The sequence below is a fragment of the Oryctolagus cuniculus genome, chromosome 21, assembly GCF_051225735.1.
Source record: "Oryctolagus cuniculus isolate XC-2025 breed Fujian yellow rabbit chromosome 21, ASM5122573v1, whole genome shotgun sequence".
In the NCBI taxonomy this organism is placed as follows: domain Eukaryota; kingdom Metazoa; phylum Chordata; class Mammalia; order Lagomorpha; family Leporidae; genus Oryctolagus; species Oryctolagus cuniculus.
Window position 1 is genome coordinate 32,077,660 of NC_142887.1, and position 20,021 is coordinate 32,097,680.

Here is a 20,021-nt window from a genome sequence, read left to right on the forward strand (position 1 = left end):
GCAAGAACTCGTGGATAGAAACACGCCCGCCTAAAAACTCAGCAGATTCTGACTTCAGGGTGGCAGGCCCCCGAGTGGGGCTGGGCCAGTGGCCTCCTTCACGGTGAAGGTCTCAGCACCCCAGCCCAACGAGGGGCTCAGAGCTGAGGCTCCAGAGGGAGGGGTTGGCCCCGTGTCGCCCTGCTAGTGGCAGAGCTGGGCATCACCCTGAGCCACGGCCAAATGGCCGCCTGAGGCCCCAGCCGCTGGCTCTACGGCCGCCAGCTGTACCCAGGCGCGCAGTCATGGCTCCATTTGAGATGTGTCGCACGGGCAGTTCCACCCTCCCAAACCAGGGACTGCCAGCAGGGGCAGGAAGGGACAGGGGGGCTCTCAGGATGTGCTCCGCGGGTCCCTGGACACCACACAGCTTTAGGGACAGGGTCACTCCCCTCTGGAAGGGAAGGTCGCTTCAAGGCCCACCTGCAGGGGACTGACTGGTCCCAGGAGTCTACTTATTGCTTATTTCAGTGGTGGCCCAGCTGCCTGATGGGCACACAACACACTCTGCTCCGGGCAGCTGCAGTCCCACCCACTCCCGGGCTGCTCTGTGGCTCTGTGGATTCCAGGACCCAGAAGGTGCCTCTGGCACTCCCAGCCCAGCTGCCTACCTGGGCAGGAATCGCCCAGTGCCATGACCAGCAGGTGTTCACCCAGCTTCAAGAGCACAGCCCTGGTGATAGAAGCTCCTTCCAGAAAAAGCTCAGAGGGCTCCCTGGAACTGCACACGGCCCGTCCCCTGTTCAGCGCCCACTCAGCACACCCTGGGCCATGAGCCTTTCCACTGAGTTAGGACCCAACGGTGCCGCAGGCATACACAGTGGGAACAACCCCGTGCCTTGGATCCCCAGGCCTCACAGGGGTCCAGATGGGACCTGCCGGCCACACACAGCCCCTGGGCACCTCACTCAGTACTGTGGAAGAGTGAGGAAGGTGCTGAAACAGTGTGGGCAAGGTGGCCCGTCCGGTCCTAGGGCTCCAGGACCCAGGAGCTCATCGCACTGCCCACATGACCACCCGCTCTGGGCCTCATCCTCACATGTCAGTTCCTGCCTTCCTTTCACAGCTGACCCACGGAGCCTCCTCGGCAGTGGCCGGCAGCCCTGAGACTCAGAGGGGAGGTGATGGTACCCGCGACGAGGCCGCCAGGTGGCAGGGCACAGCTAGGGCCCGACCCATCCCAGCAGCCTCTCCATCGGCTCCATGGCTGTGAACACGACCCAGCCCACTAGACCTGTGTGGGCTCGAACCGTGAGCAGGGCTGAAGGAAACCATGGAGACCTCAGGGGCCCAGAGACGCTGAGTGACTTGCTGGTCACTCGGCAAATTAAAGCCAGAACCTGCACTCCCACGGCTCTATTCACAGTGACCCAGGGTGTGGCCGGGTCCCTGGGGGAGGCCACAGGTGACCACAGGCCCAGCCGTGGCCCAGTGCTACTTTCCAGAGAGAACAACGCGTGGCTCGGCTCAGAGACTGCATGGGACTGCCCCGGGCTCCGGGCCCATCGTGTAAACCACAGCAAGGGACGAGCCCTGGGCACAGGGCACGGGACGTTACAGAGAGGGCGGCTGTCTTGGGGGGCAGGGGGTGAGCAGCAGGGCAGCTGGGCACAGCAGGGGGGTCCAGGAAAGGGCCTGAACCCCAGAACAGCCTGTGGCCAGCCAGGGACTTGGTGAGTTTCCTTGTCCAGGACGTAGGGAGCGCAGTGCTCAGGGAGCCGGGGCAGGTGAAGGCTTGGCAGAGGTGGTGTCATGCGCGCCAGGACCCCAGTGGGGTCGGTCTCTGTGCAGGCAGCGGGGTGGAGGCTTGGTGAGGGCCCCTGTGGAGGGCGGGGCCCAGGAGCCAGGGGCCATCACAGCAGCAGCAGCAGCAGCCTCGGGCCTCTTGCTAATGTAGCCGGGGCTTGGGGCCCAGAGACAGACAGGTCGGCAGCTTCTCGTCTTTGGATTTGCTGGTGAGTGAGGTGGGAGATGGAGGCTGGCCAGGCCAGGCACGCCGCATGCTATGCACAGTGCGCCCCCAGGTAGGAAGACAGCGTCTGGCCTCCAGGCGTGCCAGTTCACGGCCGGGGAGGAGCGGCCCTACAAGGGCCCCTTGAACTGGTTGCCAGCCAGGTGCTGCCGGATGGAGGGCTTGGAGCTGGCGGCGTCTCCCAGCTTCCTCCAGACCACGTTGCACATCTCGCGGCCGATGGCCTTCTCCTTCTCGCTCATGTCCTCCTCGCAGCAGTCCTGGAGCTGCCGGTCCAGGTTCTCGTGCACCTCCAGGACCTTCATCGCATGCACAACAGCCTCGGGCTTCTGTCCGGCAGAGCTGTAGCCGGAGGAGGCAGGCGAGGGCAGCTCAGGCACAGGGCAGGCCGGGCCATTTGGCAGGGTGTCCTGGCAGGGCGGCGGCAGGGCGGCGAGCTGGGGAGCCTTTCCGCAGTGTCCGGAACTCTCCGGGGCCCGCGGGTGCCGGGAGCTTGTCACCCTCCAGCAGCTTCACCTTGCACTCCCGCTGCCTGACGTAGGTGGACGATGGATCGTGCAAGCCACTGGGGATGCTGCGGTGATGACGCGGCGCCGAGAGACCGTCCAGGGACCGGCGCGTGACTCCGGCCTTGAGCGCCCGGGAGGCAGCAGCGCGGGTGGGACGTGGTGGTGGCGGTGCTGGTCCGGGCTGCCGCCGCTGCCAGCACCACAGGTGCTGCTCCCGTCGCCCATGTCGCGGGTCCCCGCGCCCGCCGCGCCGCCCGCCAGCGGCCCGCTCAGGCTGGCCTGGCTGTCGATGGAGCTGCGGGAGCCTGCGCCGCCGCTCGCCCAGCAGCCGCACCAGCTCCTTGCGCTCCAGGTTCTCGCGCAGCAGGGCCTCCTGGCGCACCTCGAGCTCGCGCAGCTTCTGCTGCGGGCGGGCCACCTCGTGCCACACGGCGCCGGCGTGCGCCCCTTCTGCTGGTTGTCGTCGAGGAAGCAGCAGAGCTGGCGCAGCTCCTGGTCATCGTCCTGCAGCCGCCGGTTCACATCCTGGAGGCCGCGGATCTCCAGCCGGTGCTGCTGCAGCCGCCGGTTCACGTCGCACATCAGGCAGCCTCGCTCCAGCGTGAGACCCACCCTCTCGCCCTCGATGCGCCTCTGCCGCCGCGCCAGCTCCTCCTCCTCCGGCACCTGGCTCAACTCTCCCAGGCCACAGCAGAGAACTGGGTCGGAAATGAAGCAGCTGGGACTTGAATCGGCGCCCATATGGGATGCCGGTGCTGCAGGCCAGGGCTTTAACCCACTATGCCACAGTGCCGGCCCCCGGGTTTCACTTCCAATTCAGATTCCTGGTAACACACACCTTGGGAGGCAGCAGATGACGGTTTAGGTCGTTGGTTCTCTACCCCCCATGTGAGAGATGTGGACTGAGTTGCTGGCTTTTGGTTTTGGCCTGGCCCAGCCCTAGCTGTTGTGGATGCCTGGGGAGTGAATCCATGGATGGAAGCTCTCCCTCTGTTCCTCTGCCTTTTAAATGAAAATGCAAATTTTAAAAAGGCTTCAAACAATGAGGCCTTTTAGGTGAATGAAAACAAAAGAACATAGCACTGACAATGTTAATACAAGATAAAGTATTATACAAGAACAAAAGCATTAAACAAAATAATTTTTAAAAAAGATTCATTTATTTATTTGAAAGGCATTGTTACAGAGAGGCAGAGACAGAGACAGACAGAGAGAGAGACAGAGACAGAGACAGACAGAGAGAGAGAGAGAGGTCTTCCAACCACTGGTTCACTCCCCAGATGGCTGCAATGGCCACAACTATGCAGATCTGAAGCCAGGAGCTAAGAGCCTCCTCTGGATGTCCAATGCTGGTGCAGGGGCCCAAGGACCTGCGCCATCTTCTACTGCTTTCCCAGGCCACAGCAGAGAGCTGGATCAGAAGTGGAGCAGCTGGGACTCAAACTGGTGCCCCTATGGGATGCTGGCACTGTAGGTGGCAGCTTTAGTGGCTATGCCACAGCACTGACCACAACAAAGGAATTTTTTTTAAAAAGTAACTATCCAAGGTACAATGAACAAATTAGACATAGTTCAGAATATGCATATATCAAACACCTTAGCGGGAGAAAATATAAGGCAACAAACAAAGCAAAAGCCTTAGAGGAGGCATATTAATAAGTGAAGAATGGTAGTTATTTATACTATTAAGAATGTCTGTTAGGAGCCAGTGTGGTGGTGTCCCGGGAAAGTGACACTGGCATCCTATATGGGTTCCGATTCATGTCCCAGCTGCTGCATTTTCCATCAAGCTCCCTGTTAATGCACCTGGGAAAGCAGTGGAAGCTGGCCCAAGTGTTTGTCCCCTGAGACCTCATGATAAACCTGGAAGAAACTCCAGGCTCTTGGCTTCAGGCCCTGGGCATTGCAGCCATCTGGGGAATGAACCACCAGATTAAAGATTTCTCTCTGTGTGTCTTCCCTTCTTTCTGTAACTATGACTCTCAAAATAAATAAATAAAAAAAGAATGCTTGCTATATTTGTCATAGATCAGATCTAAATTGCCTAATAAGTTCATAAATAGTGGAATGTCCACATAATTTAATACTATGCATATAAGTATAAAATACCCGTGTCTATCTATGTTTATATAGGTCTGGAAAGACAGTCTCCATATATTATTAAATGAAAATGCCAGTTAGGGGATAATGATATGCTAAAGCCAGGTAAGCCACTGCCTACAGCGCCAGCATCCCATATGGGTGCTGGTTTGTGTCCTGGCTGCTCCACTTCTCCACTTCTGATCCAGCTCAACTGCTGTAGCCTGGGAAAGCAGTGGAAAATGGCCGAAGTCCTTGGGCCCCTGCAATAGTGTGGGAGACCTGGAAGAAGCTCCTGGCTCCTATCTTTGGCCTGGCCCAGCCCTGGCTGTTGCAGCCATTTGGGGAGTGAACCTGTGGACGGAAGACTCTCTTTCTCTCTGTAGCTTTTGGAATAAATAAATAACTCTTTAACAAAAAAGTTCTTGACTTTGAAAAAAAAAAAAGAGCAAAGGCCCTTAGGCTTTTTTTTTTTTTTTTGACGGTGATACCCAATTTATTACATCTCAGCGTAAAAAGAGGGCTGGGGAGGGGGCGGCCGCCGGGAAGCCGCGCTCTGCATTGTCGCGCCCCAGACCGCGGGGGCTGAGGACGCACAGGACGCAGGCGGTCTTCGGTTTCGGACAGGGTGGGCGCGGGCAATGCACTTGAACCAGCAGAGGGGCCGGGGCGGGGCGGGGGTGAGGGGCTGCGGCGACACTACCTTGGCAGGGTCCTGGGGACTGGGTATTGCACTGAGCCAGGTGCGGGGGCGCGGGGGCGCAGGGGCGCGGGGCGCGGGGCGCGGGGCGCGGGGAGTTCCCAGCTCGCCCAGGTTGTACAGCACAGGAGTGCGGGCGCCGCCCACCGCTCGTGCTAGCAGCCACGGAGGAGGAGCGAGCGGGGGGTGTCACCAAGGAGTTTGCAGATCTGGGAGTGGGGTCCTCGGGTTGCCTACCAGGAGCCCGGCTCAGCCGCCCCCGACAGGGAAGCCCCGCCTCTAGACGACAGGACCGCCCCTAGACGGCCGACCACGCCCCTCCGGGGAGGCCCTGCCCCCTGCGGCAGGCCCCGCCCCACCGGCGTTGCTCTGTAGTCTCAGACAAGGTCCCCAGAGGGTCTCGGCGTCTCCCGCTAGGGGCGTCCCTGGACAGAGGGTCTGGACGACGCCAGGCTGCAGACGCGGCCTCCCTGGTCCCTGTGGTCCCCCTGCCTCCGCCCCCGGGGACCTGGCCCAGGCGGGCTGGTGCTGATGGGGCGGGGGCGGGCCAGCAGTGTGGAGATCTCTGTGCGCTCCGCGAGGACCCAGAGCGGCGGGTACGCGGGTCAGCGCTTGGAGGTGGTGGACGCTGGGGGCTCGGCCGTCCGCTTCCGTCCAGGGGCCGGGCAGCGACTCCGGTCGGCGATGGGCACTGGGGGCTCGGCCGTCCGCGTCAGTCCAGGGGCCGGGCAGAGCCTCCAGGCGGAGGCGGGCGCTGGGCTCCGGGTCTGGGAGTGCATAAAAGTTAAAAGTAGATGTCGGCGGCTGGCCTGTCCTCCTCGTCCGAGGCCTGGCTGGCGGGATCCGAGGCGGCCTCCACCCCCGCGACCGCCTCCTTGGGGACGATGATCTCCACACTGCACGCGGGTTCCACCTGCACGATGACCTGCTGCGGGTCCTCCTGGGGCTGGCCGTCGTGCCCCGAGGACTGCGTGCGCCGCCTGTACCGCGCGGTTGCTCAAATGGCTCCGACGGGGACTGCTCCGAGATGGACAGCGAGGTGGACGACAGGGTCGTGGCGATGGAGGCCGTCGTGGCTTCTTCCAAGGAAGGCGGCGTGCAGGGCAGGAGGTCGGGCCGGCCTTCGACCTCCAGCGTGGGGTAGCTGCGGGTCCCCGCAGGTCGTACTGCGTGCCCTCCCGCTCGCTGGGGATCTGGCTGGCCGAGAAGGCGGCCGTGGGCCCCAGGGGCTTCACGGCCAGCAATGTGCTGCACCCCTTCTTGGACGGTGAGGACTTGAGGGAGTTCTTCCGGAAGACCGTGTTGCTCATGAACTTGAAGAAGCGCTTGGCGTAGACGCTGGGGCAGTGCACGGAGACGGTGTCCCCGTCGCGGACAGCGCCTTCCAGGTGTGTTCCAGCTTCTTGATGAACCTGTAGGACTGCAGGATGTCCATGATGCCCTTGTGCAGCAGCAGGCGCTCGCCGCGCCCATTCACGGCCGGGATCCTGCCCATCCTGTCCTTGGTCTCCATGACCTCGCCCCTAGCGTTCAAGGACATGGACTAGAGCTGGGGAGAGCTCCTAAGAGGCCAAGCCCAGGAGGGAAGGAGGGGTGGATCCGCTGTGGCCTAATGTAGCTTATTACAACTGCTGCACTTTCATTCAGGGTGACCTGGGAGTTTCTGGAGGATTTTAAGCAGAAAAATGTCACGGTCTGCTGAGACTTTTTAAGCAACTTCTCTTTGGCCATGTTGTTGAGACTAGGCGTGGAAGCGCACAGGTAGAAGGAGGGATCCCACAGTGAGGATGGCAGCTTGGAACCCAGGGAAATGGTCAGAACCCAAGCAGCCTCAGGCAGAACTGCAGGATTTCCTGATAGACAGGGTGCTGGACGTGAGGAAATGAAAGAAGGGCTGAGGATGACTCCAAGTTGGTCAACCTGAGCAACCAGAAGGATGGAGATGCTATTGAACGATGGGGAACATTCACAGAGGAAAAACCCAGCGTTCCCTTGGAGATCTGTCCAAGGTGAGATTTCTGATAAACTTTTCAACTGAAGACAACCAACAGGCCATGCAACACACCAGTCTGAGCCCCAGCCGGAGACCTGGGCTCAGATACACATTTGGGACTTGTGAGCATGGAATGGGGTCTGAAGTCATGAAGCAGATGAGACTGCCGAGTGCTAAGTGTGACTGCAGAGGAGAGATCAGATCAGGAGTTCTGGGGACCTTCAGCATTAAGAGGCTAGGGAGACCAGGACGTGGGCAGGGGCTGGTGCAGTGGTGGACGTGAGCAAGGGTGATGGTCAACCCAACAGGGAAGGACTGCGGGTTTCTAAAGCTACATCTGAGCCGTGTGGGAGGACCGAGAACTAGGCATGGGAATAGGTGCTGTGGAGGTCACTGGGGTTCCTGGCAAGAACCACTGATACCCATGAGCTATCTGCTGGTTGAAAAAAATACAAAAAGAAAAGTGATAAAATGTTTACTTCATTCCAAGTTCTTTAAATATGCTGCAATACAGTCTATTCATTCAGCAATAATTATATTGAAAAGTCACAGCAAATAAATGAATAAATTGTAACACTGATATGTAAACACTGGGAATCATTAAGCCACTGAAAACTCCCTCAAGTGTCTCAATCTTGTAAGACACAGGCTGGTGGTTCCCATTTTTCTGGGTACTGGAAACATGACTTTAAGGTCAAAGACAAGTTCAAAAGACTAGAAATGGACTGGTGTGGAATAGCAGGTAAAGCCGCCACCTGTGATGCCATCATACCATATGAATGCCGGCTCAAGTTCCAGCTGCTCCACTTCCGATCCAGCTCCCTGCTAATGTGCCTGGGGAAAAGCAGTAGAAAATGGCCCAAATGCTTGGGCTCCTTCCACCCATGAGGGAGACCCAGAAGAAGCTCCTGGCTCTTGGCTTTGGCCAGGCCCAGCCTCATCCCCAGCAGCCATCTTGGGAGTGAACCAGCAGATGGAACCCTCTCTCCCTGTAACTCTTTCAAATAAATAAATAAATACATCTTAAAAAAAAAAAAAGACTGGAGGTCTTGTAGCCCAGGAAGAGATCCTGGTGATAAGGGTCCTCATTCAAAACAAACAAACAAACAAACAAAAAACAAAGTAGGAGTCTCACATTAATCTCTTCCTCAACTGGGTTTACAAAGAAAAAAAATTAAAGCCTAAACCAGAAAGCTCACACCAGGAAAAAGCGTTTCGTCGAAGCTCCCAGATAACTGGGGAAGGCCGTTTCTTTAAGTTGTTTATGGCTGCACTTTCCTCTTCCCTCAAAGGAAGGCAGTCTGTCCTCCCGAGACCGGGCTTCTCTGCAGGAGAAGTTGCCCCATGTGAAAACCGTACACGTGCCACAAGACTTCACATCTGAGGCCAAAGAATAAACGATTAAACAAGGGCTTGGTTCTTGCACAATTTCCTATTTGTACCTTACATTCTTATGTGGACACTATGTGTAGATTTTTACATAACAATAATAAACTGTAAAGATGGCTCAGGCTTGGCACAGTTCCCATCTTTCTCCCTAAGATGGCCCCCTGACCCCTGCCCATGGACAGAAAGCTGCTTGTACCGCTGTGGGGACTGTGAGTCCCTCTTCTTGGATGGAATAATTCTGTATAACAAATAAATATTTAATATAGAAACAAAACATATTTCTAGCCTTCTACCCTGCCCCCACCGTCAGCACTGTGCTATTCCACACCTCCATGTTTGGCCTCTTTTGCTCCCGTTGCTGGAATGCTCTCACACTTCATCTACCTGGAAAACAGCTACTCCACCTCCAAATCCTGCTCAAACAACCCCACCTCTCCAGGACCTTTCCTATCTCTCAGTAAGTGTTCCCTCTACCCAGCAAGCCTGAGTTTACCTGCGCACCTCCTTTCAGACTCACTGTGCGGTACTGATTAATGTATTCTGATTAGACCAATATGCACCTAACTCCCATTCCAGAGGGTGGAGTTACCTATTTTTTGTCTGTGTCTTGAAACTTAGAACAGCACCTTATACTTACTGGGTACCTAATAAATGATTATTGAACTAAACTGAGTTGACGAATGGAAATATTTAATTAATTAAGAAACTTGAGTTAAGGGAAGGGCTGGCACTGTGGCATAGTAGGCTAAGTCTTCATGTGTGGTGCCAGCATCCCATATGGGCACTGGTTCTTGTTCTGACTGCTCCTCTTCCAATCCAGCACTCTGCTTATGGCCTGAGAAATCAGTGGAAGATGGCCCAAGTCCTTGGGCCCCTGCATACTTGTGGGAGACCTGGAAGAAACTCCTGGCTCCTGGCTTTGGATGAGCCCAGTTCTGGCCATTGTGGCCATTTGAGGAGTGAACCAGCAGATGCAAGATCTCTCTCTCTCTCTCTCTCTCTGTCTCTGTCTCTCCCTCTCTCTCTGTATCTCTACCTCTCAAATAAATAAATAAAATCTTTAACAAAAAGAGTTATGGGAACTACTGATTAAATGGCATTTCAGATTTAACAACTTAAAATTATTCTAAGTAAAAACATGTAAATTAAAGTAATAAACAGCTAAGATGTGGCCCCCAGAGTGGAATGCCACATGTGAGGCTTGCTCACTGGGAACCATGTGAGATTTCGGCTAGCCAGGAAGAAGTCTCCTATTGTCGCACGTCTGCGGGACAGCACAGCCTAAAATATAATAATTACAATAATAATAATAATAAATCCCAGTGGAATACAAGAGACTAAACTGCTCCAAAGACACAGGTCTCTTAAGGAGATGGCCTTCATTTAGCAAATCCACACTTCCCTTCTTTCATTTGAAGCACAGAACCCATGCCCCTGAGTTGAGCAAGGCCCTGGCTGCAGAGCTGGAGATACAATCTCTTCCAGCTACAAGACTGCATGGCCATGTCTCTTCCTCGACATCCCTTAAGAACAAAACTGCTTTAAGTCTTTCTCCAAATAATTAGCCAGTGCCATGGTTTCTGGCAAAGCCTGGGAGGGAAACAGTTTACTGAGTGTGTAGATCAGGAATGGCAAATCCAAATACGCACCTCGCTTCTTCCAGGGGGGAAGTTACATGGCCATGCCATGGTCCTTCCAATGTGTTCAATTGTTCTCTATTCAGGGGCCCCAGCTCTGACTCCCAGACCTGCTAGGGCCAGAAGACAATGCTGGGACTCTCCTGGATTTCCTAAGGAGGACAGCTGGTTGATAAAACTGTTTTTCCGTAGAAAAAGCAAACTCTGCCACCACCAGAGGTGTCTGCATTATCATCTCTCTCTTTATCTCTCTCTCTTTCTTTCTTTCTCTCTCTCTTTGACTTATTGTATTTATTTGAAAGGCTGAGTTAGAGAGGGGGGGAGAGAGAGAGAGAGAGAGAGAGAGAGAGAGAGAGAGAGATCTTCCATCTGCTCGTTCATTTCCCAGATGGCTACAACTTCTGAGGCTGGGCTAGGCTGAAGCCAGGAGCCAGGAGCCTCTTCTAGGTCTCCCATGTGGGTGCAGGGGCCCAGGTCCTTGGGACATCTGCTGCTTTCTCAGGTCATTAGCAGGGAGCTGGATTGGAGGTGGAGCACCCAGGACTGGAACTGGCCGCTGTATGGGATGCTGGCACTGTAGGTGGCAGTTTTACCAACTATGCCACTGTGCCCATCCCTGTCTACACTGAAGCAGGCAATCTCTTTATGTCATAAATCCTTAAACTAAACAAGTAACTTCCACACATATTAAGTTAATCTTACTTTAGCCACTCAGAAACAGTTATCCAGGACTTATTATGTGCATAGCTCATTTTTTTTTGAAAGGCAAAGTTAGAGACAGAGAGAGATCTTTGATCTGCTAGTTCAATGCCTAAATGGCCGCCCCAACAGCCTGAAGCCAGGCCAAAGCCAGGAGCCTGGAACTCCATCTAGGCCTCCCACGTGGGTGCCAGGGGCCCAAGTACTTGGGCCGTCCTCTGTTGCCTTCCCGGGTGCAGTAGCAGGGAGCAGGATGGAATGTGGAGCAGCCTGGACTCAGACGGATGCTCACAGGGGATGCCAGCGTCACAGGCGGCAGCTGAACCTGCTGTGCCACAATGGCGGCCCCCATAGCTGATTTTTAAAATTTATTTATTCATTTTATTTGAAAGGCAAAGAGAAAGAGAAGGACAGACAAGGACAGAGCTCCCATCTTTTGGCCCAAATGCCCACAACAGCTGGGACTGGGCCAGGCTTAGGCCAAACACTCTATGACTCTAAAGATCTTCTGAAGAAAGGTATCAACAATGTGTTGGTAGAGGCACATTAGAACTTTAAAAAGGAATTTACAAAATACTTTAAGATGAAGGAAATTGCTTTCTGTTTCCATTAGAAAAGCACCAAACAGGGGCTGGCATTGTGGTGTAGGGGGTTAAGCCACCATCTGCAGTACCAGCATTCCGTATAGTCACCAGTTCAAGTCCCAGCTGCTCCATTTACAAGACAGCTCCCTGCTAATGGCCTGGGAAAGCAGCAGAAGACAGCCCAGTCCTTGGGCCCCTGCATCCATGTGGGAGAACTTAGACTAGCTCTTGGCTCCTGGCTTTGGCCTGGCTCAACCCTGGCCATTGCAGCCATTTGGGGAGTGAACCAGTGATGGAAGACATCTCTGTCTCTCCCTCTCTCTGTGTAAATCAGCATTTCAAATAAATAAAATAAATTTTAAAAGAAAAAACTTTAAAAAGCACCAAACAGGAAAGAGAGATTCTGGGAAGAAGGTGACTTAAGCACATGTCCCTGACTTCTTCCTCCATGCTATTTATTTATTTATTTATTTATTTATCATTTGTATGTATCTCATAAATACAACACTATGTACATAGTAATTCTTCCCACTGTACCTGCCTTCCACTCATTCTCCCCTGCTTCCTGCTCCCTCCCATGTTTTATCTGAGAAAGAAAAAATAAACGAATGGCATAAAGAAAACTGAGAGAAGTGTTCCTCAACAGTCTATACAAGGGCTGACAGATCTTTTGGAACCCTCAGACATAACTATTACTTATGAGACATGATGATATCCTCCTTTTAATATACAAAAAGGAAGTGATTCTTGAGAACAAGTTTTACTATTAAGCTTCATGGTACCGCTCTTTGGGAGACAGAAGTCCTTTGTGGGAAGTTAGTGCACAGTGACTCTTGTTGTTTATTTAACAAATAAGACTCTTATGCATAATATCAGTAATCACCAAGGCTCTTGAGATGATCTGCCTCCCCTATGGAAGCCTTTTGGATCCACTAGCTGGACAAGGCCATCAGCAAAGTTCTCTCCTCCCTTCAGAGAAAAGTACATCCTTCTTTGGTGGCCCCTTCTTTCCACTGGGGTCTCACCCACAGGGGTCCTTTATGCAGGACATCTTTTGCCCAAGTGTCTTGGCTTTCCATGCCTGATATGTTCCCCCTGGGCTTTCCAGCCAACCTAAAGTGCCTTAAAGGGCTGATTCTGATGTTGGAGCCTCCATGCTCTCTTTCTGGAAAATACAACACCCACAGCAGCCAGGCTGATGCGGCGGAAAATGCATCCAACTTCCTCTAAGATTTCTGGGCTGAAACTATTAAAGAGAAAACAAACAAAAAAAAGTGTAAGGCCCCCATGCCCTGGGTTAATATCTTTCAAAGCCAAGGCACCAGCGGCAGAGTAAGACTCCCCAGCCCCTGTGGGGCTCAGCAGTCAGAAGCTTATGAATGTTTTCAGAAAGGAGGCCCAACTGTGCAAACGTGGGCACTTCTGGTCTGTGGGAAGAGGGCGGTTTGTTTAATAATGAGAAGAAAGTAAATTAAAACACCTCTCATCTATCATATAATAAAGGTAAATTCAAGAGGGTCTGAGATTGAACCACTTAAAAATCTATAAAAATGTTATTAAAATTTTTAGAATAATATTTGTGCAATGTTGGAGTGGGAGAAAATCAATTGACTTCTGCAAAATGAATAAAATTTCTAATAACAAAAAGACACTATTAAGATCAGTGGTTCTCAACCAGGGGTGATTTCCCCACCCCCTTAGGGAGCATCTGCAACATCTGGAGACAGCTTTGACAGTCACAAGTGGGAAGGGACCAGCTTCTAAATATCTTACAATGCACTGACAGACCCTCCACCACAAGGAATTAAATATCTAGCCCCAAATGCCTGATAGCCCTGACGCTTGAGAAACACTGATCCAGACAAATGACAGTTTGGGAAAAACATAATAGCAATTCAAATAACAGACAAGGTACCAAAAGTCAAGTGAAGTGAGTTCTAATAGTCTCTTAGTGGAGTCTTTTGGATCCCCTCTTTATAAAATCATGTCATCTGTGGTGTGAACCAACAGAAGGAAGACCTCTCTCTCTCTCGCTCTCTCTCTCTCTCTCTCTCTCTAACTCTGCCTGTCAAAAAAAAAACCATGTCATTTTCAAATAGGCATAATTGGACTTCCTCCTTCCCAATTTGTATCCCTTTGATTTTTTGTTCTTGTCTAATGGCTGTGGCTAAACTTCCAGGACTATATTGAATAGCAGTCATGAGAGTGGGCATCCTCGTCTGGTACCAGATTTCAGTGGAATTGTCCTATTGGATCCAATAGGACGCTGGCCATGGGTTTGTCATAAATGGTCTTGATTGTGTTGAGGAGTGTTCCTTCTATTCCCAGTTGCTTAAGAGTGTTGTATTTTATCAAATGCTTTCTCTGCATCTATTGAGATAATCATGTGGTTTTTGTTCTTCAGTTTATTAGTGTGCTATATCACATTGATTTGTGAATATTGAACCATCCCTGCATACCAGGGATAAATCCCACTTGTTTCCGGGTGAATGATCTTTCTGATGTGTTGTTGGATTCAGTTGGCTAGAATTTTATTGAAGATTTTTGTGTCTGTGTTCTTCAGGGAAGTTGATCTGTAGTTCTCTTTCTGAGTTGCACCTTTCGTAGGTAAAGAATTCTAACATGGGATGGCTCCATGGCTCACTAGGCTAATCCTCCACCTGCAGTGCCGGCACTCTGTGTTCTAGTCCCAGTTGGAGCACCTGTTCTGTCCTGGTTGCTCCTCTTCCAGTCCAGCTCTCTGCTGTGGCCTGGGAAGGTAGTGGAGGATGGCCCAAGAGCTCAGGCCCTGCATCCGCATGGTAGACCAGGAGGAAGCGCCTGGCTCCTGGCTTCGGGTCAGCACAGAGCATCGGCCGTGGCGGCCATTTGGGGGATGAACCAACGGAAGGAAGACCTTTCTCTCTGTCTCTCTCTCTCTCTCACTGTCTAACTCTGCCTGTCCAAAAAAAAAAAAAAGAATTCTAACATGAACTTTTTTCTTTCTGTACCTTAAAGATGTTGCTCCACTTTCTTCTAGCCTCCACTGCTTTTCTGAGAAATCTTCTGTCATGCTTATTTTCATTCCTTTGTACATAATGTGAACCTTTTTCTTCTGGTCACTTAAAAAAGTGTTGATTATGATGCCTTGGTATGATTTTCTTCATGTTTTTGTAATTATGGTGATTTGAGCTGCCTGAAATTGTGGGTAGATAGTTTGAGTCAAATTAAGAAAATTGTTGGCTATTATCTTTGTCAAATCCCCTCTTCCTCTCTCTCAGAGATTTTAACAGTGTGCATGTTTGGCCACTAGAAGGTATGCCATAGGTCACTGATGCTCTGTTCATTTTTCCTAGTCCTTTAACTCTGTTAATTTTGAATGATTTCTTCAAGTTCACTACTCTTTAATTCTTCATTTTCTGATCTATCTAGTGTATTTTCACCTAGATGATAGTTATCAAAGTTTAATTACTTGGGCCAGCACTGTGGCACAGTGGGTTAACACCCTGACCTGAAGTTCTGGCATCCCATATGGGCGCTGGTTCGAGACCTAGCTGCTGAGCTTCCTGTCCAGGGCCTGGGAAAGCAGTAGAAGATGGCCCAAGTGTTTGGGCCCCTGCACCCCCATGGGAGACCCAGAAGAAACTCCTGGCACCTGGCTTCGAATCACCCCAGCCCTTGCCTTTGCAGCCATCTGGGGAGTGAACCAGCAGATGGAAGACCTCTCTCTCTCTTTCCCTCCCCCCCCCCTGTATAACTCTGACTTTCAAATAAATAAATCTTTAAAAAAAGTTTAATTAACTTTTTTAAAAGAAAAACCTCCCATATATTTACCAAGCACGTTTCATTTTTCCTCTAGCTCTTCAATGTTTAGATTGGCATTATAATAACTGCTTGAATATTGTTGTCTAGTCGTTTATTACTGTGTCAATTTGGGGTCAGTTTGGGTGATAGTCTCCTAGGTATAGGTCTTATTTTCCCCACTCCCACTTCTTTATATGCTTGGTGATGAGTGGATGAATACAGGACATAGTTAATATTATCAGGTAATAAACATATTTGTATTGCTAAAGATGTGCTTGAATTTTGTTCTAGTTCATGATTTAATTATTTGAACAGTTTAATTTATTCCAGTCTTCTAAGATTCTTAAATTTTTGGGCTGGCTTTGTTGCATAGTGTTTAAGCTGCCGCCTCAGCACTGGCATCTCATATGGGTGCCGGTTTGAGTTCTGGCTGCCACACGTCCAATCCAGCTCCCTATAAAGCTCCTGGGAAGGCAGCAGAGAATGGCCCAGGTGTTTGGGTCCCAGTACCCACATGGGAGACCTGGAAGAAGCTCCTGGCTCCTGGCTCAAGTCTGGCCCAGCTCTGGCCCTTGCAGCCATTTGGGGAGTGAACCAGTGGATGGACGATCTCTCTTCTTTCTCTCTCTCTCTGTCTCTGTAACTCTGCCTTTCAAATAAATTAAATATAATCTTTAAAAAGGATTTTTTATTTGCTTGCTTGAGACTTCAGCAAACTGGCAAACTATGTCGAGTTCTGTACCCAATCCTCCATGAATTACCAAGTTCTCCATGTGTCTTGGTGAGAGCAGACGTTATTTGCAGCCCTGGATTTTTCCCTGGGGACGATTCTCTTTCTAATCCTTTTGGGTAGATTCCCTTGGCCTCAGTGGTTTCCCCACACGCATACCCTGACCTCTGCTCAGCCGTATACTCGGATCTGTGTGCCTGCACAGTGCTCTTTGTGTTCAGCTCTCTCTCAGGCATTCTGCTCTGGGCATTCTCCAGTTGCCCCGGATTGTGGGCAGCTGTGTTTCTTCAACCTAGACTCCCGAGCTCTGACCACACTCTCCCTGCCTGGCCTCGGCCTGGAAATTCTCTGTGCAGTAACCTGGCGCCACTGTAGGGCTTACCTTGTTGGTTTCCCATCTTTCAGGGACCACTCTTTGTTGCCTAGCAGCTAGGGACTTAAGAGCCTCTTTGTGTGTGTGTGTGTGTGTGTGTGTGTACATTTTCTCCAGCTTTTAATTATTTCAAGCAGGAGAGAATCAGTCTCTTCCCTGCCATCTTTATTTTTATTTCTATTTATTTATTTATTTATTTGACAGGCAGAGTGGACAGTGAGAGAGAGAGACAGAGAGAAAGCTCTTCCTATGCCGTTGGTTCACCCTCCAATGGCTGCCGCGGCTGGCGCGCTGCAGCCGGCACACCGCGCTGATCCGATGGCAGGAGCCAGGAGCCAGGTGCTTTTCCTGGTCTCCCATGGGGTGCAGGGCCCAAGCACCTGGGCCATCCTCCACTGCACTCCATGGCCACAGCAGAGAGCTGGCCTGGAAGAGGGGCAACCGGGACAGAATCCGGCACCCGACTGGGACTAGAACCCCGTGTGCCGGCGCCGCAGGCAGAGGATTAGCCTATTGAGCTATGGTGGCGCCGGCCCCTGCCATCTTTATTAAGACATTCATCCAATTAAATTCAGGCTCATTCACAGGAGTACGGATTGAGGTTTGCTCTAACCCGGAAGGGGTCTCCTTAGCTGTGTCTTTTCTTGCTTCTGCCCAGTAAATGAGCTGGTCTGTGATTCAGCCTGTATCTCCGAAGCTACCAGTCCCTTCTTAATTGCTTTTTTTCACAAGCCTCTTTGTTTTCTGAGTTCCCTTAGGTTGCCAACTGCCTCACACTCTGTTACAAATGAAGTCAATTCATTTGGGATAGGCTTTGGAGCTCTGCATGTCATACTATTTTTAAGGGTTTTATTTATTTATTTGAAAGAGTCTCTCTCTCTCACACACACACACACACCCCTTCCATTTGCTGATGCACTCCCCAAATTCCCACAACAGCTAGGGTGGGGTCAGGCCAGAGCTAGGACCCAGGAACTCCATCTTGGTCTCCACCATGGGTGGCAGGAGCCCAAGTACGTGGGGCACTTTCTGCTGCCTTCTGGGGTGCATCAGGAGGGAACTGAATTGGAAGCAGAGGTGGGACTCAGGTCTGTGCTCTCTGATAGGGCCACAGGCATCCCAATGGTAGCTCAGTCCATTGTGCCACGACAGCCAACCCTAGTGCCCTCTATTTTATGTACTGCCTTTCCCCCTAGGAAAAACCTCTGAGCTTCGGTTCTAGGGCTGGGAGTGGGGACAGTGGCAGCTTGTCTGAGTGACAGCCCTGCATCAGGAGTTGGATATGGTTGGGTGGTTGCTTCTCCCAGTGTAGAACCTCTGCTTTCTGGAGAAGCCGGGGCTGGGGGTTGAATGTCCCTGTGTTCACCCAAGGCGGAGCCTCTGTTCACAGTGGGGGCAGGGTGGCAGAAGAGTGCCCCCAACTATTGCCACAGTCACCGGGAATTCAGCCTTGGCGGCAGGTAGCTGGGCTGGGAAAGAAATGCTGAGTCACTCCTCCTAGGAGGATGCCACAGCCCCTGGCGTGGAGCCTCATGGACACAGTGCTCTGTTCTTGGCTGCACACACCTGGGTGGGGTTTCTGCCACCTCGGGCTGGCAGCGGGGAGGATGGGACAGGCCATGGCTGAAATGCAAGAGACATATCCTGTTCTTGTCAAATTTTAAATTGTCTTATACAAATGTTTACTTGCTGTATGCCCTTAAGACTATTTCTATACACACACACAAATACTTCAAAAAGGGCACAAAAATGAAATCTAAAAATATTGATTTTGGTGCAAAAATTGTTTTGAAACCCATGCATTTGAGGGGCCTTCAAAAAGTTTATGTAAAATCTATAGTATGAAAAAACCAGGCATGGGATTAAAACGTTTTTTGCACCAAAACAAACTAATATTTTAATTCTATTTTTGAGGAACTTTTAAGCATGTCTGAAATACTTTAACACACACACACACACACACACACACACACACTATTGCTGTCCTGGAGATGGAACATGTCTCTGGCAGGTTTTGTTTCTATATTTATTTATTTTATTTATTATATTTATTTATTGGATGTGGGCATCCCTAGTGGTATCTTTATTTGAAAGGCAGAATAACAGAAAGTGAGGGGGGAGAGAGAAAGAGAGAGAGAAAGAGAGAGAGAGAGAGGTCTTCTGTTTGCTGCTTCACTCCCCAAAAGGCCTCAACCTCTGGAGCTGGATTAGGCTGAAGCCAGGAGCCTGGAGCTTCTTCCAGGTCTCCCACCTGGGTGCAGGGTCCCAAGAACATTGGCAGCTATTGCTGCTTCCCCAGGTGCATTAGCAGGGAGCTGGATCAGAAGTGGAGCAGCTGGGACTTGAACCAGTGCCCATATGGGATGCTGGCTCTGCAGGTGGCAGCTTTATAGCACTGGCCACCCCCTCCCCCCATATGTTTTTTAAAAATTTACTTATTTATTTGAAAGGCAGAGTTACAGAGAGGTGGAGGGAAGGAGGGAGGGAGGGAGGGAGGGAGAGAAGAGAGAAAGAGAGAGAGAGAGAGAGAGAGAGAGAGAGAGAGAGTCTGTCTTCCATCTACTGGCCACAGTGGTTGGAGCTGGGCTGATCTGAAGCCAGGAGCTTCTTGCAGGTCTTCCACATGGATGCAGAGGCCCAAGCACGTGGGCCATCTTCCACTGCTTTCCCAGGCCATAGCAGAGAGCTGGATGGAAAGTGGAGCAGCTGGGACTCGACCTGGTGCCCATATGGGATGCCGGCACCACAGGTGGCAGCTTTACCCACCATGCTGAAGCACCGGCCACCTCCCCCCATGGGTTGTAAAACTCTGAAGTGGATGCCCAGCTGCAGTTTACACTGTCCTCCACTTCAGGGAGAGGTAAGGAGAGAAACTTCAGGGAATCAAACCTCCCACCTTGTGTTTTATTATGTTTATTTGAAAGGCAGGGAGACAGAGATAGAGAAAAAGACCCACAGAGATCTGCCATCTGCTGGTCCATTCCCCATATACCCAGGACAGCCAGGGTTGGCCAGGCTGAAACTAGGAGCCAGGAGCCAGGAACTTAATCTGGGTCTCCCACGTGGGTGACAGGGACCCAACACTTGAGCCATCACCTCTGCACCTCTAGAGTGGGTAATGGATCCAGGACTCACACCAACATTCTCTGATATGGTATATGGGCATCCCTAGTGGCATCTTAACCACTATACCAGATATTCACACACATACCCCATCTTGTTTTAAAATTAGAACGTTTTCTTTACTAGTCATGCATTAGTTCATAGAACAAAACCCTGGTTACCTTGAATTTTAATTTTCTTAGTCCTTCTGCAGTAAACAACACTCCCACCCAAGTGGCCAAAAATGTCTCTAGCGACCAGGTTTAGGATCAGGTTCATGGTCTCAACCTCAACAGAGAACTGGGGACCTGAGAAACCCAAGCTGTTTCTAAGCTCTCTTTCTGCACGCACGCCACCTGGTGGGCAGTTTCTGCATAGAGCATCTTGGCCAGGGATTGTCTTTGGTGGTCTCTGGCACCACTGCTCCCTGTG

General features: G+C 51.5%; 1 protein-coding gene across 1 annotated transcript; it reads right to left on the reverse strand.

Annotated features, from left to right (window-relative positions):
* Positions 1–2,114: 2,114 nt before the first annotated feature.
* Positions 2,115–6,812, reverse strand: LOC138847460 (uncharacterized). The gene is given in 8 exon segments (XM_089323565.1): positions 2,115–2,455; positions 2,457–2,646; positions 2,649–2,836; positions 2,838–2,961; positions 2,964–3,197; positions 3,359–3,397; positions 5,659–6,573; positions 6,650–6,812. Coding segments are annotated over 8 exon segments (2,187 nt in total). The 3' UTR covers positions 2,115–2,121.
* Between the last annotated feature and the right edge of the window lie 13,209 nt (positions 6,813–20,021).